Below are 25,385 nucleotides of genomic sequence, written 5' to 3'. Positions count from 1 at the left end.
ATATCATAGATGTGATACCTTCACATGCAGACATATATCATATGACATATATATCAGCACAACAGCCGTACGGCACCGCACATATGATCCCCACACATGAAGACAGACACATGCACACACGAACACAGGCAGCCATGCGTGGCCTTACGAGGCTCTGCTTGACATTGTCTAGGCGTGATTACATCACGGCATTATTCATTTACGAACTGACAAGCGCGCGCATGCACAGGGAAACACATTAACACCCTGTCAAGGGCCCATTACCACATCTGAGGCTGCATTTAAATTCACATCAGTGTACGTATATGCATGCAGCTGCCAGTGGGGGTGCGGTCCACATCCACTACTGTATGTGTGCATACGTGAACACCAGAACGTCCATGTGAAAGTGTGTCAGAGATAAGACTCCCCCAGTGTTTTTTTTTTTTTTTTAAAGGAATAAGCACATTCTTTTAATCATTTACTACACTGCAGGTACATTAATAATAAATAAGACTGCTTTGTGTTGTCAGCCCAAACTGCAAAGGTCAGGACCCGGGCATTATGTAATGTCTTCTGCAGTGTTTTCTGTTTGCCGGGATGTGGAGCGTGGCTGGGATCGAACTCCTGACTCCTCCACTTTACTGTACACAATCTTGCAAAGATCTTAAAGAAACAGGTCAGGCCTCCTCGGGGTTACTACAGGTCACCCTCCAGAGAGGAGCTGTGGGAACAGCAGTGAGTGTCTGCGTCTTTACTGACTAACTTGTTTTTTGACACTTTTCCATTATGCCCCACCCTCATGGCAAAAAAGTGATTTGCTAAGCAAATAAAGAGAACCCGTGTTGTCTATGCAAGTTGCAGATTTTTTTTTTTTTTGCTTAGCACCTGGCATTCTCCAGGGCAACAAGAGTTTTGCTCATAGCGTTATTTGTAATAATTCTGAAACAAAATTCCATAAAATAGAACCACCTAATTTCTCATAAAATTTTGTGGCAAAGCAGATGGAACTCAGATATGAGCATGTGCTCTCAGTGTTCTGTGTGGTACAGCGGTTTGTGCACTGCAATCAAAAATGTACATTTGGAAACAGGCATGAACACAGCATTGCCCACATGAATAAATCACTTTTCTTGTAACTAAAGTCACACTTTGATTTAGTTTCCACACCTACACTTGCGGACAAGAAAAACTTCCTCATCCTCCTAATGGAAAAAGCAGACCATGGCTCACTGCTGAATAAATGAAGATGCATTACACAGCAGTTAGTCAAATATGACACTGCCAGGAATGGATCCTACAGCCCGGAGGTTGCTGGTTCAAGTCCAAGCAGCGGCACGAGCCGCAAAGTGGTTGACAGCTCTTGTTATTAGGCCAATGTAGAATTTCTTGTGTGACGCTAATATCAGCTGGCACCGAACAATAACTCTCAGCAACTCTGCAACATGAAACAATTCAAGGTGTCACGCCAGAGGAATCAATACCCATGTTTCCACGCCGATGTTAATGGCAGCAATTATCATGCTGGAGTGGCACGCTGGTGTGGGAACCCTAGCCGGGCGTAAAACCAAACCTGGCACTGCGTCTTATCAGCTAAGTACAGGCCGTTCTCCCTGCGGGAACAGGGACACACCCACCTTAGGCCTCAGAGAGGACAGCCCCCCCACCCTGGCAGGGCCACGCGGTGACAGGGCATACCCTCTCCTTTAACAAGTAAGCACTAATGAGCTTCACGCAGTGAGCCTCGCAAAGTGTTCTCAGGCTTTTCCCAGCTTACTGCAGAAATGTGTGTGTGTGTGTGTGTGTGTGTGTGTGTGTGTGTGTGTGTGTGTGTGTGTGTGTGTGTGTGCGCGCGCCCGCTTTGTTGTGTGTGTGTGATGTGTGACACTTTTATGTCCCTGTAACAAGCTCTTTAAGATCAGAGGGCTGTGAATGAGAGAGATCAGGTAGAACTTAGGGAGGCATGGTGTGTGTGTGTGTGTGTGTGTGTGTGTGTGTGTGTGTTACAAGTGAAGGTGAGACCGTGGTGTAATGACATGGTGTACCACGCCATCATGGCTTACGTTATCCATCTGCTGAGTTGGGGGGAGCAGCTCAGCTGTTTGGCTCTTTCTGTCACATGAAAAATGGTGTCAATCCTCTTTGCCCCCCTACAGCCCCGACCCGGCACACACGCACACACACGCACACACACACGCACGCACACACACACACACACACACACACACACACACACACACACACACACACACACACACACGCCTGCTGGCTCAGATGTATCGCAATCATGCTCGCTGACACCCTGAGCCAGAGCTCCGGCTGCTGATTCGGCACTTCAGCCGTGAGCTGGGGGCCCACTGCTCTCCTGACGTTACATCAGCGGGTTACTGCAGAGCCAGAGGGAAGATTAGGTCACTAATAAAGCCCTGGCCGAACATCTAACGAGCGGCCAGCGTACCAAGTTTCCCGAGCACCAGCGGCCTTCAGCAGGGCGAGCTGAGCTCACAGCGGCTCACAGCATCCGCGTCTCTCACCTGCCGTACGCGAAGCGCCGGTCTTTGTGGTGGTCACCGAAGGTGTCCCACAGCCGCAGGGAGACACTGACCTCGTCCACCACATCCCGCGACCTCTCCAGCACCTGCGGACAGGGAAAGGGCGGGAAACTCAGCTCACGCTGACGGGGAAAGCTGAGGGGCGAAAAACGCACCTCTGAACGAGAGACACGAGGACTCTGAGATTAGCTGGATGCGTGAGACCAGTGTGTGTCTGAGTCTGAGTGTGTGTGTGTACGAGTGTATATCCTTGTGTGCATGCATATGTATGTGTGTGTATCTGTGTGTATGCCTGAGTGTGTGAGCGTGTGTGTATCTGTGAGAGCATGCCTGTGTGTGTGTGTGTGTGTGTGTGTGTGTATATGTGTATATGTGCCCACCCATCCGCACCTCCTGGCACACGCGGTACTGGTCGATGGCCCAGACAGTTGGCACGTGCGTGGCGAGCAGCTGGTACTGCGTGAGGGTGGCGTTGCAGGCACGGGCGCAGATCAGCCGGGTCTTGCCCACCGCGTTGTCCCCAACCACCACGCACTTTATGGTCTCGACGTTCGGCCGCTCATAGTCTGTGTCTATATCCATGGAGAGAGCCCTGGAGCAGACAGAGACAGGAAGCACACCTGAAGCACATCCACTCAGAGCACATACCTCCACAGACAAACACCTGAAACAATAGTTAGTGAAGCAGACCCATGTCCACTAAGCCTTTCTTCCTGTGATTTTTGGCCCAGCAGAGGTGAACCTGTCCTTCCTTGGCACTGACACCCCGCTACGCTCCTGGTTAGAAGGCCCAGGACAATGAGTCGGACCTCCCTTTGCAACGAGCCCTGTGCCAGAAGTCCCGTCCCGATGAGGCCCTGGCGCACAGCATCGGAACTAGACCAGGCGGCGAGGGCGCGGGGGGCTATTTTGGTCTGAATGGAGAGCAGAAGGGAAGCCAAGCCAATCGGGCGCTTGGCTGCGAGTCCCACTCCTCGTTCTCAATGGGTTCTCTCAAAGGGGGACCAGGGCTCAGATGGTACGCAGCGCTCCTCAATGATTGTGGATTGCTTTGGGAACGAGGACCCGACCGCAGCTCACAGACTGTTCCTGAGGATCGATCGCTGCCCGTGGTCCCGATCCAGACAATGGCGCGGCTGCGGTTTATTTTTAGGCCGTCACTCATTGTTCCCGTCCGTCAGAGCCCAGGCATAAAAGCCCGTTGTTCGCTAAAGGCATAAAGGAAAGCCCAGGGCACTCGCGGCTGCCAAACCCCGCAGTTCTCTCAAAAAGGAGAACACTACCTGGAACCGAGACAGTGTATGAACAAGCCACTGAGAGGGAGATATTAACTGTCTGTCTCTGGCTGTCCTGTAATTCAATAACCCAGCCAACATCAATAACCAGACCGTTTGTCAGACGTGGGCAAGAGGCGCCGAAACAAGTACAACAGGTACACAGGAGAGAGGTCTGCTCCTCATGCGGACAGGTCGCCAGACTGATCCCAAAGCAGCCCAGCGTGGCCATCCAAAACTGGCCACTCAGAGCCTGCTCAGGCTGTGGGTCACAAAAATTTGCAGAACTGTGGCATCACTAAAGTGTACTAATCATGTCCCAAAATGTGCTCATCAATACAATACAGTACCTGCACCCTCACTCTTTAGACATACTTACCTGTACTCTGGGAAAAAAAAAACCTTTTCTTGCTGTTATTTTACCACCAAATAAATTTTCTAGGCCTACACTTTCAGCATTCTCTCACATCGCTCTGTTTTTGTGAACGAAATAAAAAAAGTCTTACATTAATGCACAACAAAGACCTTATTAGGCTGGTTTCCCCTGAGCGATACAAACGGAAGATTACCGGATTAACGATCAAACCGTGGAAATGAAACATTAATGATTAATACACACGGCTCATTACGCCGCTGACGAAGGCGGCTCTCTGCTCCGTCCCCTGAGTGACAGGCCGCCCGGTCTAAAAATGGCACCTATTCATCAGACACACGAGCCGCCTGTTCCGCTCAACTCCATCACGTCAGGGTCGCGTCAGCAGGCGAGACAAAGGCGATCCGCTCCATCCCAGCCACGCCGGCAGGCGGTAGGCCAGCGCTACACCGTCATACACCAGGCTAATATTCAAGAAGGGAGAGGCTGAAACTCACCGGTGACAGTCAGCATTCTTCAGATCAACACCCAGCAGCCAGGCCAACGAGCTCCTCTTTTGCCAGAGTCCAACTCCGACTGAGGGGTGGCCTCACGTGCCCCTCCAGATAGGAGGCGTCTCTCCCTCCCCCCCTCTCCCCTTCGGGCATGAAGCGCGTCTGTGTTGCAGGGCGAGCGAGATTACGGCGGCTGTAAACTCACTGCGCTCCTCCCTTATCTGGCTGTTTTTCTTATTAATTGGCCCCAGCAGTGAGAATGACCACCGCTGATGCAAGCAGTTTTCAGATGGAGCGAATCCAAGCCAGAGAACTGCCCCTCGGCCCCTGTCCAGAAAAGGCAACACGCATCTTTTCACGGGGTGGATTCTGAAGGCCATTAGAGCCTCTGATCACACAAAAAACTATATAAACACATGCTATGATGGCTTTGCCAATACCGTCAGTGAAGTTTAAACTGGATTAAAATAAACTGCCAATGTGATCATTCTGAGGCCGTCTCCGCTGGTGGTTGCGTTTTCATTTCACTGCCAGACACTGCATTTTAAAGCCTGCTCTGCTGTTCCAGATGACAGGGGCTTAAGAGGGAAGAGGCAGACCAAATGGGGGTAACAGTGAGGAGGTGAACCAATTGGGGGTAACATGGTCAAAGCAGACCGAATGGGGGTAACAGGGTCGAGGTGGACTGAATGGGGGTTGCAGGGTGGAGGCAGATAGATTGGAGGTAACAGGTAGAGGCAGGCAAGTTCAGAGCTTGGGTGGGCTGGGTGGTGCAGCAGAGCACAGCCCCTGAAGCGTTTAGCAGCCGTCTGGCAGGACCACGGGTCACGGTTCTGCCTCGCACTGACCTCAGCCCGCAGCAAGGGGGCCCTGGCCAGGCATCGGGGCAGGAATTAAGCCCGTAATGAGCTTAAGGAGGCTCGCACACGGGTGAGGGATCTGTGATGTAACCTCAAAGCAGACGATTTCAGGCCACAAAAAAAAAAAACGGACCGCAAGTGAAAGGACGTCTCTCACAGGCTTTTCTGAGGCTGGAGGGAAGTGAGAGATGGTCATAATCAGGAAGCTCACACAGCTGTGTGCAGTCTGCAGAGCCGCACGAGTAGTGCGTCTTTCATTTTCTCCATCCATGATTGCACACGGCCAGTAATCTCCATCTGAGGCAATCACACACACACACAAGACTATGTAAGATGTGAGACTGAAACTTGGTTATGACGCACCACTGCACCCCTCTTCATTAACCCTAATGTTCCCCTCAGATGCACAGACAAGGACCAACACACCTGAAAGAAGGGCCACACCACCCTTCCCAGGGGCCAGAGAGAGAGACTGCTGAAGCCACAGGAGCATGGCGCAGAAGGGGTTAACGGGCCTGGCACCGATTCGAAAGCGGGGAATGTGAGACTGTGCACAGGACAAGGCTCGCCTGGCAGCTGGAAAACCTCACCGAAACTGCTGAATGGCAAATCCACCAGCAAACAGCTGCTCTCCCAGCCTGCTTCTTAAGGGCCAGTCCTCCACAGCTCTGCTTTCCCACATCACACTGTCCCGGTCTGGCTGCACCTATGCCGCTGCGTTCATACCTGCACCTGCCAAGATCCCTCATTTCTATAATAGCCTCTCGCTTGCCATTCCACTGTACCCCACTGCCAGTGCTAAAAAGCAGGACAGGACAGAGACTGAGTGAGGTTTGGTTTCCTGCCTCCCTCCCACTCCCTTACTCTCCCACTCTGGGTTATGTAAGAGCTCGAGCAGTGGCAGCAGTAGGAGCAGCTCAACCATGGTGCGCTACATAACGAGGAACACTCCTCTCCACACACGCGCATGCACACACACACACACACGCACGCACGCACACACTCACGCACACTCTCAAATACAAACATAAATACACACACACAGAGGCACATCTGCCTGTCTGTGTTCCCTGAAGACCGTTCCCAGCAACAACCGGCTCCCTCACAGGCTGCAGCACACACAGTCAGGCAACACAGCGATGCGTGCGCGACGCGCGCGTGTGTGTGTCTGAGCGTGCACGGGGGAGGAGATCGGGAGAGACAGCAGCCGCCACGGGCGAGGCAAGCTCAGACTCGTTACGTAACGCGGTCTCCAGCCTGCTAGTAAACAGGTCCACGGCTGCGCCGAGCAGCCACCGGGAGCCGCCTCGCATCCTCCCCGCCACGCCGCTGCCCTCACCCCGGCTCCGCTGCCGCCACCGCCGCCGCCGCCACCACGACCCCGCTAACGGGGCGAACTCCGCGCGGGCCCCCGGGTTGCCGGCCTCCGACCGGACAGAACGCGCCTCCGTCTCCTACTCCTCACTCTCTGGACTGGGTCCTGTGAGGAAAAGAGGCCAGCTTGCGCTGTTAGGCGACAAGTCCTGTGCCAGCTGATCTCAGATCTGTGTCTCAGTTGTCGATCTCTGGGGTTTACCTGTTTGAGTCTGTGGTGTGTGTGTGGTTTTGGGGGGTGGGGGGGGCTGTACAACACTGAGTGCATGGGTCGCGCGTGACTGCATGACCATTGGAATGCCACAGAAGTATTTGTCTGAGGAATGCACCTAGTGACGGACCACTGAAGCTGAACGGGACGGAAGCATGTTCGCCCTCCAGCCCTGCAAGGTAACACGTAGACCCAATTAACAAACTCTTTACCATTCACTGACCACCTTAAAGAGCGTACCACAATCCCTCTGTCCACAAGCCACCAAAAGCACACAGAAAATGCAGTTATGACAACAGGCCATTTATACCAACCAAAAACATTGTTCTGCATCTAGAGTGTATCTAGTACTGTGCCAGGCCTGGTCTTGAACACTCTAAGAGTAACTACTTCCAGTCAAAAGTCCTGAGAAACTATTCTAATAACTTTGTGTGAAACAATGCTTCTTAGCGCAATAGTGAAATCCACCTTTAACCAACTGCCACCCATTTGTTCCTGCTCTCCTGAGAGGACTCAGCTTGAAATAGCTTCTGGAATCCACTTTACCCACACAAACAGCCTGTCATTCACACCCCTAACAGCACAGGTAATTGCAGGTCCAGCATGCCTCTGGGCGAGCATTATTCAAACAATGAATCAGTCGCCCCTGTCTGCTCCTATAGATCTATTCCCCCCTGGCTGCAGCAGTGCCTTTCCCCTTTCAGAGAGCTTAAAATGGGAAAAAAGTCATCAAGAGCACGGAGCGCAGCACTGACTTTCAAGGCTCATCAACACCCCACACACCCCCCCGCCCCAAAACCCCCCAGGTGGAGACGCCGGGCTCAAACAAAGATCCGTTCCTCAGATACTGGACACACTTACACAAGCGGGGCACGTACCAAGCACTCATAAACAGGATTTCACAAGAGCGCAGCACCTGACTCATAACAGCACCTGAGTTTGCCACAAAATAAGTAATTCATGTAAACACAGACATAGACACACGCATGCAGTCTCCGACACCACGGCCTTTGCTCACACACCTACTTTCTGCACGTTCACCCAGAACGAAGTTTCCCTTGTGACTCTTTTTCCATCCTTGGCCAGCATTGGAGACAACAGACTGTCAACACACAGTCAGACAAGAACTTCCACGAATACGGAGCAAAACAGAAGTAGACCGAAGAGTCAGCCGAGGACGGGGACGAGCTCTGAAAACTGGGTCTGGACGGGACTCTTGCAGTCCGGCCGATCATTTCAGTGTGTGACACCGAGGTCATCGGTGAACAGCACCTTTGATCTCTCTAGTTATTTAAAAAGCAAATCTACACAGCTAACATCATGCTAAAACAGTCAGGGCACCACCCTACACAACTAAAGTTTGTGCCACAGCAAGTACCCAATGGGTCAAAATTAAAACTGGACACAACCTTACATTAATTGTGTCTTTAGTTCCAGTAAAAACAGACAGTTTTTACATACAAAAAAACACATACAGTGGATTGGCAGAGATCATTAAGTCTGTTTAATGAAGACCCCGCTGAGAGTGCAGGCATGGCAGTTTATTAGCAGGTGAGTTCCACTTTTCAGGCTCAGACACAGGCTGGCTCAGCGCGCTGACCGAGATAAAGGAACACACCCCAGCTTCCTCCACTGTGGAAAAGCCATCAGAGCTTCACCGGTATTGCCGGCATTCAGAGCGATTCAATAACTCAAAGGGCTTCCGAGAACTGCGAGAACTGCTTATTATTAGTGAAAACAGGTGTTTTTCAGAGGCCGCCGACGCGGTTCGCTGGTCAGCTTTGTCGTAGTCACAGACAGGTCTCCTCATGACAGCGAGCGACTGACTGAGTCACCTGATGAAACTCAACTCTAGTCTCTGGTCTGGTACCGACCTAGTAGGGATCAGAGTTTCAGAGCAAATGAACTGTATGTGCGGGAGCCTGTGTGTGCGTGTGTGTGTGTGCACCGTACATTATATACTTACATAAATTTTGTATGTACAACATTATATACACATGAATGAAATATTAATACTTACCAATGTATGTTCATGTTGAAAAAATTATGCATTTGAAGATACATAGGATTTAGTGCATGTTATGTGAAGGAGTGACGACTGAACCAGAAAATTCTAGGTCTCTCCCACTCTCAAAGGAGAGGGTTCATGATATTCTAAAATAATACACATTCAGAAAAGATACTCCCCTGGGTTCACTTTAAATGCATCTAGTGGGTATAAATGTAGACCTATTAATAAACTAACAAAATAAATAATTGAAATCACTTTTTTTTTGGGGGGGGTGGGGGGGTGGCCAGCGGGGGAGTCAGGACCAAACTGGGGAAATGTGGCTAAGAAAAATACTAATTCTGTTGTCCAGCAACCTTACAAAATATATAATTGTGACACTTTGCAATTAAGTAACTATATGAATTAATTATCTGAAAAATAGAAAAGACCACTTAAGAATTCACTGCTTGTCTGTCTTCACGACATAATCAGCGCAGGTATAATGAACAACATGTCAACCTGTATTGTGCAACATGTTGCCGAACTGCTAGCAGGCAATTTCAAACTGTTGCATCAGAAGGGGGAGTTTTAAAACATCCAATATCAATACGTTGTTCTGACTTTTCACGTGATTATTCCGTGCATTTAAACAACCCGCACCTTAAACTCCACGCGTTACTTCGGTTAGGGTAGCTCTGATTTCGAAAGAAAATGATCACATTTGATCTGTGCCAAAATCACGCGTGCACAATGCAAGTTACTTTGTTCGATGTGTGATTCAGTCCTAGATTTGGGTTTACCGGGGTCACTGAACTGCCCCCTAACGGTGAATGTGGTCTATACCCCCTAGTTGAGACAAGCCCTCATACCCGCCCCAGCACAGCTTAAAACGGACTGCAATAATGTGCCGTTGCATTGTTAGCTGAGAGGACGGCGCAAAACAACACAACACAATAAATGCAAAAAATACATGTGCACATGCATACAAAGACAGACAGGGGTGAAGTCTTCTGGTAACGCTCCCTCATTAGGGCTAAGAATGTCTTGCATTTTTCTAGTCTTCGCTGAAAACAGTACAGCAGACACGTGACCCATTTGTCTGCGAGACTGCAATTTCTTCTTACCTTCCGACTGTTCCAGAACTGTGCCACATGCCACACCGACCTTCGATCGCTCCAAGCTCCCGTTAAGCCGGGCGCTGGAGGACAGGCGACTGTAAAGGCGTGCGGGGTCGAGCAGAAACGGGCACTCTCTTGGGAAGTTGTACGGGGTGGTCGCGATCAACTCGCGGGCTGTCACAAAGGCAGCATCTTGGCTCCACTCTAGCCTCGTCCGCCGGAAGACACTCAAGAAATCTCGCAGGACAGCCAACTCCGTGCAATTTATCTGCGCCGATGAACGCGGCTCGACTCTCCTTCGATCGCAACTTTATTCTAAATTGCTACTTTTTGATGCCCGGGCTCAGTCGCTTCTCGGGTGCTCTTTGCTGTGTTTGTTTCTCCAGCTGATTCTCAGTGTCCTCCCCCCTGTGTTCGTGCGTCACGGGCTCCAAACCCCGCCCACTATTCTCAGAGATGTGGGAAGGGCGGCCAATCGCAGGCGGTCTTCCGCTTCATACCCCCGCCCCTCGTGTGAAAATCCACGCCCTCTTAACTCCACGCGTTCCGTGCCTCCCATCCCAGACAGGCGCGTGCGAACCCGTTGCTTCCGCTATGGGCTCCTGGTTAGACAATATTTTGGGGATTTTTCCACATCGCTCACGTTCGTAAAAAAGAGATTATACACACCCAAGCTTATCCTGAGATGCCGCGCCGTCTATTCGTATAAAAACTGTCGATTTTGTGAGCAGAATCATGTTACCGTAGCTGTTAATTTATTTGTCGTATTCTTCCTGTATCAATGAACAAGAATTTCTTCACCCATTGACAAAAAAACGGACTGAATGAACGCTCCCCATTCGTTCTGCTTTTCCAACCTATGGACGTTGTGCACGGTAAAACAGGCTGAATGCATTGCTATTTAATTCTGCATCGCAGTTCGGTCTTCCATTGTCATAATCTTTGACCGCCATCTCTAAGCAATGGTTTTTTAACGATCGTCAAACCTAATGGCAGCCCTATCTTGGGAAATCTTTACTGGTTTATTCGATTGACAACATCTGCTTGACAACACTCGCCCAACGCCAGACTCCGTACTCTGACGTCCACATTTAAATGCCAGGAAATTAAACAGATGGGGTGCCGCACATTGCACGGCGTTGCGTTCCATTATAAAGCAAACAACAGAAGAGCCAATGAATGCTGCTGACACTCTTTCCTTTGTTTTAGCCGCTCTAAGAAAGGATTGCCTGCGATTCAGAAAACCTCAGAATGTGGGGCTTAGCCTTGGGAGGAACAAAGGAACACTTTCAGAGCGGCGTGATCAAGCATTGAGTCTGACATTTCTTTTTGTTTGTCAAACTTTATAATGGTGATATTACCCAAATGCACATTTTCCAGCATTAGTGTCGTACATCATAATCTTGATTGTGTGTTGCCACTTAAGTGCTAAGCTTTATGCTTGCCTTATACAGGTTGTGTGAATCATTCTGCTTTTTATCTCTTAGCAACACTTTGACAGACTTCCGGCAGTGCACTTAACTAATGCTAGAAACAGATCCTCTCTATGGAGTCTGAAAGACAGAAATGCTATTTGTATCTGATTTATATCATAACTATGATCTAGCATGTTTGTACAGATAATACCTTCCTTACAGGAGAATAGGGAACCCTATTTGGTGCTCTTATCAAGGCAACTAACAGCTTGGTTAGAGTGACCTCTAGTGGTGCATGTTATGCATTGTACATTTGGCCATTAAAGAGGAAATTTGTAAAACGCACCAAAATGCCTGCTTTCATGCAAATCCCATCCCTTTTCCAGCAACATTCTAACGTTTTTACACTAGAGGTCAGTTTTGATTCCAATGTTAATTTTCTAACTTAGCACAAGAAACCAATCCAAAATACATCAAATCGACAAGCAGCATTGCTCCTGTCAACATTACCCTTTGTCAACATGTCCCATCACATTCTACTTATATGCCAAGAAAGAATAGTACTGGCACGTTGAGAGATCAGGCAACTGACAAAGAGAGCACAGTCTGTCAAAGCTTGGAGGAAATGTACGCCTCGTGTTCCCACAGTTTTTGTAAAAGCAGGCACTTCAACTCTGCCATTTCTTCCTGGCCCTGCTGGGCAAGAACAGGGATGCCAATGTCAGTTACAGTCCTGCGCGCTGAGAAACTGAGGCCCTCTGGCCCCTCTGGCGTGGCCAAGGAAAAGAGAGTGGGGGCTGAGAGCAGCGGCAACAGGACAGACAGAGCGTATCCTGCACTGAGGGGCTTGGGTTTTTTGGAGCTGCTCCCAGATTAAGCTTGCAGATGGAATGCTATACAGAGGCCTTTACTGAAACACAACAAGACTCCGAGTTACTGCTGTTCCCAGAACAATAAGCCAGGTTCCAGCCACTAGTGTGGGAGGGCACTTAAGATGCAGCATTATTTATTTTTACGACAAGCCGTCTATACTTATGTCACCCCCTCATTTGTGCAGAGGTCAGACAGACCCACCCAAACAGGTCAAACAGTAAGTTAACCCAATGACCTAGGCAAAAAAGCAAAGCGGACTGGCTATGTAAACTCAGCAGATCCCTTTAAAAACAGAGTAATCTCAGAGGCCCAGTGTTCCCTTATGTGTGCATACAGTCCACTGGTAGAGCGGTCAGACCCAGCGTGTGGATGTCTACTGTAGCGTGCTGCCACTGTCACCTCAGTTTTGTTTTTTCAGGGACGTGAAAAAGTGTAACCTGGTGCCACACGTAGAAAGGTGCCGGTGCCTGGGGGTAGCTGGGCTGCTACAGGGGTGAAGCCTGCCTCTAACCTGCCTCTGCTAAATCGAGCAGGGGAGCCAGCTGTACACCTGAGCCTATGGTGACCACCACACTGGAGCTCCACCCCACACATGAGCTCGACGTACCTGTCCACCAGCAGCCCAGTCCCAACCCTGTGTGTATGGGGCAATACCACCGCTTGTCAATCAATAGCAAAATGTGAAATCTAAAATATACAGGATGAATGGGTGAATATATGCTGAAATACATTACAGCGTTTTCTGCTAAATTGCATTTACATAATAGTAAACTATGTGCCTAACAATAAACATATATTTGACATATAAAATAGGTGTAATTGATGATACACTGCATGTAACAGTAATTCAAAAAATGAAAAATATTCTGGCATGTGATGAAAATATGTTTTTTATATTTTGGGTTATGTTTTTAACATAATTTTTTCCTTAGAGTTCATCTGTCCAAAAAAAAAATTCCTGCATCTCGTACCTCTGCACCCGGCGAGTGCTCATCTGGGCTGGAGACAACTCCTCTGGCCGCATCCGACTCCAAACTCTGACACAAGTAGGTCGTCTCCCCTGTGTTCCCTCCTTTGGGGTAACAGCTTCCCCCAACCGAACAGCCCAGGCCTCCGCGCTGTCACATGCAGCCACCGCTGCCCTTTCGTCAGAAGCGTCCGCGTGAGCAGCTTTTGGCCCCGCTGCTCCCGCGAGGGGGAGGCCGTGCTGGGAGAGGGGAGGCCGGTCCAGCTCTCCGCGCCCGTCCACCTGGCGGAGCGGGGGCGCGGCGGCGTCCCGTGTGGCCGGCAGACGGAGCGCGCGCGTGGGAGACGCCGCGTCCCCGGCGCCGGGGGGGGCTGCTGGGACGCGTTGGCCGGCGGAGCGCGCTCAAACCGGGCCAGAGGGCTCCTTCGCGAAGCGCGGTGACGCGTGTGTGAGCGCCATTTGGGTTTGTGGGCGGAACATTCCGGCTCGCAGGGAGGACTGGGGGACGAAAGCCTTCTATCAGACCTAACCGCAATGTTCTCTGCCATAAACCTATGGAATTTTGGCAAGAGTTAATTACGTTTCTTTCGTACACAAAATGATGAATTTGGCAGTTGCTGAAACTGCCAACAAATCTACAATAAAAAATGAAATAAACTTCAATTTGTCACTCTGTGGAGGACAAACCATCCTGCAGTTTACTACGGCCTGCTATCTGCAGCGGCTTGGGGAAGGCTGCACTAACTACACCTAGTAATTTCAAAAATAACACATTTTGCCTAGCATTCAATATCCAGAGCTCTCAGAATGTCAGCACTCTACTTTTGAGACAATTGTCTGTGGAGTTACTGGGTGCCTTTTGTACTGTTGTGAGGGAGATACAACAGCCCTGTGGAATCTTCTGAATATGGAATTCTCTTCATAGAAGAAAACAACCTTTTACAGCAGGGGAACAGTTCACCCCCCATTACGGTGCAAAGCAATACAGGAGCACAGATGATTGTTCTCTCTTGTGATTGTGAGTGACATACGGGCTATTGTTAGCATGGAGGTGCAGTGCATTGGTATGCAGCGAGGCTAGGTGGTGTGGGGGGGGTCGTCGTCTGTGGACAGCTTCCCTCTGTCCCTATGATGTTAAACAGGTTGGCTGAATCACAAGACGCCCCCCGGGCTGTGCCAAACACCAGCGGCCGCACATCCTCTCGCACCTCGACTGCCGGTTTACAGGAACGCGGCGTCTCTCTCTACAAGCACCGTGCTACTTTGGAGATGAGGCCGAGCCCCCGGCCAACCCACATCTCATTGGCTGAACACCTTGCAGCGCCAAATCTCTCTGAACACGACTGGGACCGGAGTTCTGTTAGCACACTTAACCACCCTGACCTCCACTCAGAACAACGGGCTTGTGCAGTCCATATAACAGGTCTACAAGACTAACAGACCAGTAGAAACTCAGATCCTTCTTCCTTTTTTTGCAATTTTCCCCTTTTTCAGCCAATCCAAACCAATGCCTGTCTCACCACAACGACTGATGCGCTCATATGGGAGAGCAGGGTGAGGTGAATGCAATCCTCTGATGTACATGCATGCCAGCTGTAACATGCATGCCAGCTGCAGCTATTTCTCTCACCGCCAGTCCCGAAGTGAACACACAAACAGAGGACAGGGGCATTTCCTGACGTCATCTGAGACACTTTTAGGCATCCTTTTGATCTGCAGAGTGCAGTGTGATGAGGGAACCCTGGCTGACCTACCCATCCCCACAGAGCATAGTCACTGTCAGCAAATAACACCACTGGGCTTGAACCCAAGCTGTAGGGCTCAGACTGCAACCGGAATAAGCGCCTTAACTGCCGGAGCCATTTAGGAGCCCTAACCATAGGGCTGCGAGATGCAACTCAAACTATCGGTTGAGCAACAGTTCTTCCACATGAGCACATCTGGAGAGGTGACTCATGACTCAGGAAGTTGTTGAGGTTGAGCCGGAGCGGCCTGCCGCATCCCAGTTTAGCGGCGCCCAGGGTGATATGGGTGGGTCTGCCTGGGGAAAGGAGGGCTCCATATCATTTCCCCACCCTCCGCCCCATTTTCCCAGCAGGGAACGAGGCACACAGGTACTGGGGTCTCCTCAAATTGCGGCCTTGTCAAGCGGAGCAGCTAATCTCATTAGGGCTCCACTCAGCCGCTTTTTATGGGGGCTTAATTGCTAAACACAGTTGGCCTGTTGCCAAGATTAGCTACATGGCGTCTGCTTCTGCAGAGTCAACCCCCCCCCCCAGGGCTTCATGTGACTATCAGGGCACATGTGGCAACCGCCTGGAGCGGTGGCACCACGACAGACCCTGTGCACAAAGCTGTCTGTACCTCCACAGGGCTCCGCCAACAAACTCTCAAGCCCACTGACCCATTGCGAGACTGAGCCTCATTACCCAATCAGCTGTAGCTCATGAGAGCTACTGTACGCACACACATATCCCAGCTGAAGGCAGAATCAGGTGTGTCCTTAAATTAATCACAAGACACAGACCTGAGAATAAAGGTTTCAAAATCGTGCCAATCCCTCAGCTTACCTCACCGCTCGCTAAACCTATACGTCATGTACTCGGTAATCTTGGCCTCTGTCCTCATCTCTTTTAGCGTGATCTTACGAAGGATTTACACCATTGCGCTACTTGTTGGAATGTCATTCTTAGCCTCTTTGAGAGCCTGTTATATCTTCAGGCTCCTTCAGACTTTGGCGAGGATATGTCACAGTAAACTTTGGAGCTGGGCTGTGAAAATCAACCAACCACCTTGAATGAAGAATGAAGACAGGTGACCCAGCCTGGATGTAGTCTGCTGTGGATCTAAATAGTGCGTAACAGAATTATAAAATTAATATGAAAATTTGTTTCTGCATTCTTACACAACACAGAACAGAAATACATGCTGAGCTTGCATACTGCTGTTGAGGTAAACAAATACTCAAGCAATTACAAAAGGTCTTTTTTCAGGCTTATAGCAAAAGCCACAGTGAAAAAAACAAGGGAGGCAACTGCTAATTGGTCTTTAAATACCTCTTGGAAAAAGAAGCCACACTTCTTCAGCACTGTACACAACACATACAGCACTACTGCACGTGAAATTGCATGTTATAACAGGCAGTGACTATAAGTATACTTAACATACCTACAGTAAAATTGACCATACTTTTCTGTTTGCAAACCAGCTTTATAATTAAGGATTTAAGGTGCGAGCACGCAAACATCTGAAAGAGTAAAAAAAATGACGAATGGGACTAAATCCACATCATCATGATGTTATAACATGGAATCACATGGATGCATACCAAAAGGCCCATAAAAGTGACTTCCATTGAGCCAAGCCAGCATGAATATGCTTGCATTATTCCAAGCTGTTCCATACAATAAAAACACCTCACACATTTCTGGGTACAAGCTGCATAATAATCATGTTAGTGCATTACAATATATCTGAACCACAGTAGCCTGCCATATCATAGCACCAATATGCCTACATTACACTAATATAACAAAAGCATCTTGCATATGTCTAGGTACAAGCCTCATCATTATCCTGTTAGGGAAATATAATATATCTCAACTACAGTATGTATTGCCATAAAATAAAAATGTGGATTGACTTACATAAAGAAAGGCATGCACCCCACTCTAGAGCAGGAGATAGAGAAAAAATGAAAGGAGACAGAGAGAGTTTAGTAGAGAGTGATTGAAACAGAGATGGATACAGAGAGACGAGAGACAGACCAAGTGAGAGAGAGAGAGTGAGAGGCCGAAATAGAGCTTGTTTTCAGCAACAGGCTGATCAAACACACTCATGGCCAAGCCAAACAGGCCTGGACTTCAGCCCAGAGCCCGCTGGTCAGGCCGGGATCAGGCCGTCCAGTGAGTACAAGGACACCTTGGGGCAAGTCTCCCCACATCTAGCCAGCGAGAAGCCAGGCATGCCCCAATACAGCAGTCCTTTCATCCCAACTGCCCCTGATTGGCATTTCTGCCTTCATACAGTATGATACAGTCAGTGCAAATGTATGGCTGCATATTGGGGTCAGCAGTCTCGTTTCAGACGACAGCTTACTGTACCCTGTCCACTTTCTCAGACTGTGGCCTTTTATTGCCAACGGGACACCACTTTGTTGAAGCCATTTAAAAATGCTACTTTAGTAGTGACATCTGTCACTGTTTTAGTGGATACTACTGTGAATTTTCCTCATGTTGCATGGGATTGTCTTAACGTGTGTGTGTGTGTGTATGCACGCACGTGTGTGTATATGTGTGTATGCACATCAGTGTCAGTGTGTGGATATGTTACACAGCAGAGTTACACACTCCTACACACACACACACACACACACACACACACATACACACACAGACTCGCACGCAGGCACCTCCCTCCAGGCAGCGTGCTCGGTTGCACACTTAAAATTAGATCTTCAAAAAGCGATGGAAAAATCCATACTGGGGTCCGGTTATTTCTGGATGGAGCGCGGCGGCTGCCTGGCGCTCACCATGGACCGCCGACGTTCATCTCACACTGTGACCACATGTCGTACACAACCTCACAGCGACGCCAGCGGAGTCGAGTTCTGCGGCCGACAGGGCTGAGCAAGCCTGAACTATGACACATGCCTGTTAGGCCTTTGAAACTGAATGGAAGAGATGACCAACAATATCGACAACACTCACACAACACAAGGCCTTGCTTGTGGTCTCAAGCACAGATGCGCCTTGTGACATTTTCAAGCTGCTACTCCGATAGACTGACCCCAAAGGTATTTGTACGTACTCATTCAGTACCTGTGTATTCATTCAGTACACAAAGACAACGGATTGTGTTGTGTCGTAAAATGGCCATAGCTGTCTATCCTGGCCATAGCTGTCTCCTGGTATTGACTGGAAGTGACACAAAGAAGATACTTCCACCAGTTCCCCAGTCATAGCCTCAGCCTGCCGCTAGTCTCCACAACAGCACGTACAACATGTGGTTTCATGCTATGACTCACACGGTGTCAGCGGCTTTGCCTCAGAGCCCAGCACCGTAGGAACGAGCCCCACCTCCCAGACCAGTCCCTCAGCTTTGTGGTGGGTGACACACATAACCAGCTTCATCCAAAACCACAGAGAAAAGAGCCTCTCAACCAAAGGATTAAAGAGGTTTTGGCTCCACGGCCCGCCTTGATGTGTGCGTGCCGGTCTGCAGGTCCGCTGACGTGGCCTTCCTCACGTCTCACTCGTTCCTCCTGTCCTCTCTGAAATCTGTTCATCTTTGCAGGGCGTTTTTAAAATGAAGGAACAACAAAAGTCTCATCTCGTCGACAGAGACCGCTAATTGCCATTCTTTTAATTGTCAAGAAGTGTTACTGGCCAATTAAGGCAAGCGAGCCGTGAGGCGGGAAAACCACGAGTGCATTTATTAGCTCCCGAGTGCAGTGAGCTGGAGTGTAAATTTTCCTGTGACTCCATGAGTGGAGTCAATGGGACCACTCTCTGCCGACTGCTAACGTGGTGAGAAAAAGCCACTGTCGGCTGCAGGACATGGGCAGGCTCCCTGAGCCACATGGCTGACAACAGAGGGATGAGGGAGGCCAGGTTAATAACAAAAAAAAGGAATCAAATCACCTCGCCATCTCTGTGAAGAGGCTACATAAGCCAGCCGAAATGCACGTTGACGTTCTTCTTCTCCTGCCCCGCGCCCTGCTCGCTCCCGCCCCTCGAGCGCAGCTGGCGAGAAGGTGCGCGGCGCCGAGCGGCCGTCCCTTAATTCTGATTTAATGAAACGCACGCTGACTCGTTGAAGCTGCACGCGATCTTATTAAAGTCGGCCAGGAAGCTGCAAATTAGAGTGAGACTCGAGGGCAGTGTGCCTCGGAAAGAAGTCCTGCCAGGGGAGTCAAACGCCGCATCAGGAAATGAGCCTCTAACCTCTGCAGGTCTCATGTCTGGAAAGAACCCTGCATCTGCCTAATAACCAGCTGTAACCACAAGCCCACCTTTTTTTCTAGATAAAAGAAACTTTGACTTAGTGGGTAGCAATTAATTAATTTATCAAATGTTCTTATTTCTCCTCCATACTTCTGAGAAAAAAATGTAGGATCTAGGACATACAATGTATATAATATAGCATATAAGAGAGAATGAAATATCTGATGAATTAATATTTTGCCAGGGCACAAGGAGAGAACCCAGTGTACAGAGTATCAAGGAAATACGTTAATGTCTGCTTTCTGTAAAAAAAAAAAAAAAAATTAAGTTAAAAATTGCAATTCTACAGGGGGCGCTATAAACCCATTTCCCCCATGATCTGCTAACGTGCGGGTCTCACCTAAAAGTCCCTCGTCCCCTATTTCTGCTAAGGTATGTACTCCCAACCACCACAACATGCATGCAGAGCATATCCTATCATATGACAAGGATGACGAATGTGGGTCATCTTTCAAGGAAGACAAGCCGAGGCAACGCAAACGATCATGGCCCAGTTTCACTTCCCGACTCCTGACGAGTGAGAGAGTGGAAACGGACAGGAAAACAACCTTCACCTGCCGAGAAATGGCGCATTCCAGTATTATTTCCGGTAACCAATGAGGAGAGAGGGTTGAGAAAATGGCCCCGAATGACCCTGATTTCTGCTCCACTGTTGGGCCGCAGAGGGTGAATAAAAAAGGCTTGTGCCACAACTGACCAGACTCTACAGTATGAAGTCTGGCTGTGCCTCTGGATATGTGGCAATTATACATCCTATACTTCCATTAGCTCATTCCAACTGCTGCTACACAAAGAATCCCAGATTTAAAAAGCATACCTTGCATACCAATCTCATCATGTCTCATCTGTCTCCAGGTTTTCAAGAAACATATTGTTTGAATTGGGAGTAGCTATTGCAATAACAACAAAATACTTGCTCTGTGTACCTTTTTATTCATAAGAAAAACTAGAGTAATTTTTAAATACATCAGCACTCATTCTCTTGGAGAAACCTTAATAGTTCCGTCACTGATGATGGTATCCACACAACTTGGGGACAATGGAGTCTCAGGGCTTACATAAGCTTTATTCAGGTAAATATTAGAAGCACAGATCTTCCTGTTCAGGACAAACCCTGTAATCTTCCACTCTGGAAACACCTGTTGTCTCTGGTGTAATGATGCGAGCAAAGCAGCACTTAAGAAACGCTGCTCAATAATTGATCAAGCGGCAAAAATCCAAGCTCTGCACTTGCGTGAGAGAGACCTTTGTCCCTGAGGGTCTGAGTTCTTATCCCGGAGCTGGAGTCTGTCGATAGGAATTGTGTAACTGCCAGGCCTTGCTACACAGTCGCCATGGATCCAGCGCACACGGTCTGGTCTTGGCTGCGAGGGAGAGAGCCGAATGAGGGGCAAGGGTAAACCAGCGCCCTTATCTCCGGGGGCCCTGTCCTCGCTTGCAGCACAACACCTCTCTATCCATGCGTCTCTCAACAGCTCGGCCAGCTCTAATGTACACAAGTGTGAGAGGGAGAGAGGGAGAGAAAGCATGTAAGTGTGTGTGTGTGTGTGTGTTTGTGCGTGCGTGTCTGTAGCAAATGAGAGAAACACTAGAACTTTTGTCTTGTTGGGAGAGAAAATTGCTCATTTCATAGGACAGTATGTTTCATGCAATGATCCGGCACATTGACACGAGAGGGAAAGTTATTTCCCTTTACTTCCATGCCTCTTTACCACAGTGACACAAGCCGGGCTGGCGCAATTTAAGCTTGTGACCACTCCAAATGTGATTATCAAATGCTTTGATGGTAATGTCCCCCAGCTGCCATGACTGGTAAGTCACAGCACACATCCACCGCCTGAACATATTACATTAACGAAACCATGCAACGTGTGCAGCAAATGTTCTCGACACGGTGAAGAGCAGGTCGCTGAGATCACAGCATGGCCAGAGCGTGCTTTTTTCACTGAGGGGACCAGCAGGAGAGATCACACTAGCGGAGACTAGGCCAGCCCCTTCTGAGCAGTCGTGCCTGAAAACTCTTTCCCTCCTCCAGAAAAACCCCCCTAACGTGTTTCTTCCTCAGGGTCTCCTCCTCCTTTCCATCTCGCTCCTCCTTTCCTCTCTGTGCCCGTCTGGTGTCCCGGCCCCTCAGCCCGCGCAGATTTTTGCACACGGACACTGTTTGAAAAACAACTGCAGCAGCCAAAAAAGAGAGAAAGGGGAAAACTGTGCGGCTGCCATCTGTCTCGCGATCTTCTATTCCCCCCCCCCTTCACAAGCTGCATTTCTCCAGCAGGGAAAAACATCATGTGGCTTGGAAAAGGACATACTTCAGGAGATGTGTGAGTTTGCCTGCGTGTGTACGTGTGTGGGTGTGTGCGTGCGTGCGCCTGTTTAAGTCCCCTGAAATGTTTGTCCACACTGACGCGCACTGCCCTTCGGTGGAAAGTTGAATGCCGACACCACCCTCTCCCCACGTATCAGCGTATGCGGAGTTTACCGGGAGATCTTACTCATCTCATCACAAAGACACAGCATCTTATATGGCTTCCAGCTGTGCAGAGCCCGGCGCTCAAACGTGCTGGAATGTCTAGTGAGCAGCACCACTGCAAATCCCCCCAACACAATCCCAGCTGTCTCCAGCTTGCGACATATTCCTCAGTGCCAGACCGGCCTCACCCATGTTTCTGCTCTGTGGCTGATAAAAACCCCAGGTTCACTGACAGGTGACAGCAGAACAAATACCAGGGCAGCCAGGGTGACAAGCCCAAGAGCAGCTTTGAGCATGGGATCCAGACTGCTTCAGTAAATATTCAACTATAAGTGGACTGCATTAAATACAATGCAAGACCTCTGTGTTCTCTGAAAAAGGGCATCTGACATGAAACTAAAGAAATAATATTGTCCAACCTGACTGCAAAGGCAACAGGCTGCAACAGAGGTGTTGCAAGAGATACAAGCATGTACTGAGAATTTTCAAGTCACACACCCATCACCATTTCACAAGGGGAGAAGTCACAATTCCAGTATACAGCATGAACCCCTCTATCTGTGGCCAACGTTTCAAAAGGCAATGTTTCAAAAGTCAGTTGATTTGCACAGTCTTGCCTGAAGGGTTGGTACATACACACTGTTGGTCTTGTTGAAAGCACGGCAAGTGTGTAGTAGTCTACACCAAGGTCCCATTCTATCAAGTACAATACTGTGGCAAAATTGAAACACAAACTGACATAAAAAAAAATCAAATATTAAACAATATTATGTGACAGTTTAACTTCAGTGTAAGTGTGCTTTAAAACGAGTCATCCGAGAGGTAGGGATTCCACTACTGGCCACTTTGTGTTTGTACAGCTGTGTCTTCTGCACAGTTTATTCAGATATATCATGAATGGCAACAGTCCAACTTTCATCGAGGAAAAATCTTAGGCCGTGGCCTTTCCTTTCTCCATTTTCTAGACTGGTTGTCAACGTTACACTACGGTTCCACGCCTCTTCCATCCCCTAAAGTTCATAAACTTTATCGCTGGCCAGTTCCACTCTACTTCATTCAGCTGATAACCACTGCTGTTCTGTATAGAGCAAATCCGTGCAGTTATGTCAGCTTTACTATACCTAACTGTGACATTTCATTACTGAAATGAAGCATAATTCGACTGACTACACTTACATTTAAAATGTGATTGACGACACACAATATGCAAAATTAGTAGCGCTCTATCGGCAGCTTCGCACCTTTTTCAACACCCAAAAAACATGCGGATAAATACGTTAAAGAATCAACGCATCTATTTGGTTGACTTGATCCTTGCGTTCAGATTTTAATGGCATAAGCGATATGTTTTTTTTTTTTTCTAACTGCAACATGTTTGACTTTACGTCATTGTCAAGAAGGTCCTGATTTAAACTTTTATTGATACGTAGGTCCTCCTTACTGAATATAGATATCGGGCTACAGTTCTAGCTATCAAGACATTATTAGTCCCGTCAAGAAAGTAGGGCAGCGGGTCTGGGCGTGATAGGGGTGCTAGAATACACTAAATACCAAGCCCCGTTTCCTTATTTGTACATTGTGCTTATATCAGCAACCGAAACTCAGCTTTGGTAGTTTGCAAAAGCTACAGGCTACTCACTGTTGAACGATATCGGTGATTAAAAAAACCCAATGAGAGAGGGATAGGTTTGATCTTCTTGAGGAAAATACCCGAGCTAGCTCGCTGAGCAGTTTGTGCAGAAAGCAGTCTATGAATTCGACTGAAAATTGTTCTGCTGTTATGCAATCCAATGCACGTGCTCTACATCTCACACTGTTGCTGCCGCTGCTGCTATCAGATGCGTCCTTTTTTGTCTGTTGAATCAAGAAAAATGCATTCAGAAAAAAACACAGTTTAACGTCAACGCGGGTGGGTCGCGGTTGTAGGTAAATAGTCAAAATTGCCTTTAACTTACCTTAAACGCTCATTCACCTCAGGAATCTTTTCGGGGTTCTTCGCCACGTCTCTCACTTTCAGCCGCTCCTCTCTGCCTCACAGTTATTTTAGGTTTCGCTCGTCTCTCTTGTTTTCTTTTTCCATTCGATAGCAAACCCCTACACACCCTCTAGGACAAACGCTCAATCCTAAAACAACTTGGGTTCGGAACCCAGGGTTCGGGAAACTTGAACTTGACCCCCGATTATTTCTGTTAACACCATGGATCCTGGCCACTGTCTTCTTTGGTTTCGGTTCGGGTGAATCCGTCACAGCGTTAACAAATATAAATGCCGAAACACTTGGACTGTATAACTGTCAAAAAGGAATGCAATAAGTGAATATTGCAAAAGGCAAACAACGTGGCGTCGCGGTTGGCAGCTGTTGTGCGTCTGTGTATTTCGCTGGTGCTGATGCGAGTTTTCACGTCCCTTTGTTGGTGTCACGCCTTAAAAACGAGCGCCGCGACTTTCCATCTGTATTTCCTTCATTGCCGTTAGAACAATGCTCATCGGATTTATAGCGCCGAGTCCCGCGCAATGTTTAACACGAATAGATGATTTTCTATTTATTCTCAAGATTTTAACTCGTTCAAGTAGTCCTATTTGCCAGCCATTAAGAAAGTATTTTATAGCTGACTGTTCCAGGGGGTGGATTTGTTGCAGAAGAGCTTATGTATTTTTATTTTCGTCGCCAGTTACACGTTTGGTTGAGTTGCAATTACCTAGACAACAAACGACGCGCACAGAGCCCATGGTGCAGTGTTAAGTGCGTCTGTCTATAAAACTTCATATTCTTTGTCTGTGCGAAATCTTAAAATCTCGAAAGCAAGTCCTTTGTCTCCCAGTGTGGCGTATCTCTTTCCCTTCAGCAAGTGCAAAGCACGCGTTGCCTCTGCTTGTCAACGAGCCTCACCAAATTTGTGGAGTTCAACCCTCGCCTCTTTATTGTCGCTGTCTCGATTTCGCTCTCTCTCCCTGTTATGTGCGGGTGCACGGCCAGTCTGAGCTCCAGCCCAGTTCAGCAAAAACGGCGGTGCCTATCAACAAGCGCCGTGACGACACCCATTCCTCAGTCACTCACAGACGCCGCCACACCCATCCATTCATAAAGTGGAGCGCCAGCTCCCGCTTGCTCCATAAACCACGGAGCGAAGGAGAACAGCGAGCCCTGCCTCGAACTGCTGGGCTTGGGGGAAACTCTTCGATGTTTATTTGTACTGAAGAAGCACTGGTTTGTTGTTGAAAAACATTCTTACCATGAACTCATGTGACATAAATCATCAATAGATATGATAAACTACGCCCAGAATATTAAAATACTAAGAATTTTAGACATTGCCACGCGTTACAGGACACCTAGCTACACTACAGACAAATTCAAAGGCACAGTCAGTGAGTCTGAACTCTCCTGTGAAGCATGAAATGGTTTCCATTGGAAAGACACATCAAA

At 48.6% G+C, this 25,385-nt stretch overlaps 1 protein-coding gene across 5 annotated transcripts in view; it reads right to left on the bottom strand.

Moving 5' to 3' along the window:
* Nucleotides 1-25,385, bottom strand: part of rhobtb4 (Rho related BTB domain containing 4) — a 48,668-nt gene that overhangs the window by 16,639 nt on the left and 6,644 nt on the right. The window contains exons 1-3 of one of the 5 annotated variants that reach the window (XM_036527754.1): nucleotides 23,914-24,926; nucleotides 2,922-3,123; nucleotides 2,514-2,617 (exon numbers count right to left, since the gene is read on the bottom strand). In XM_036527754.1, the coding sequence (XP_036383647.1) occupies nucleotides 2,514-2,617; nucleotides 2,922-3,113 (296 nt within the window). In that variant the 5' untranslated portion in view covers nucleotides 3,114-3,123; nucleotides 23,914-24,926. Of the gene's footprint in view, nucleotides 1-2,513; nucleotides 2,618-2,911; nucleotides 3,124-4,675; nucleotides 4,741-10,231; nucleotides 10,593-23,913; nucleotides 24,927-25,385 lie in introns of those variants that run through there. The other 4 variants (XM_036527753.1, XM_036527755.1, XM_036527756.1 and 1 more) reach the window with 4 other exon arrangements.

Source organism: Megalops cyprinoides, chromosome 4 (assembly GCF_013368585.1).
Source record: "Megalops cyprinoides isolate fMegCyp1 chromosome 4, fMegCyp1.pri, whole genome shotgun sequence".
NCBI classification, from domain to species: Eukaryota; Metazoa; Chordata; class Actinopteri; order Elopiformes; family Megalopidae; genus Megalops; species Megalops cyprinoides.
Note: the sequence above shows the minus strand (reverse complement) of the source record. Positions and strands in the feature narration are given on the sequence as shown.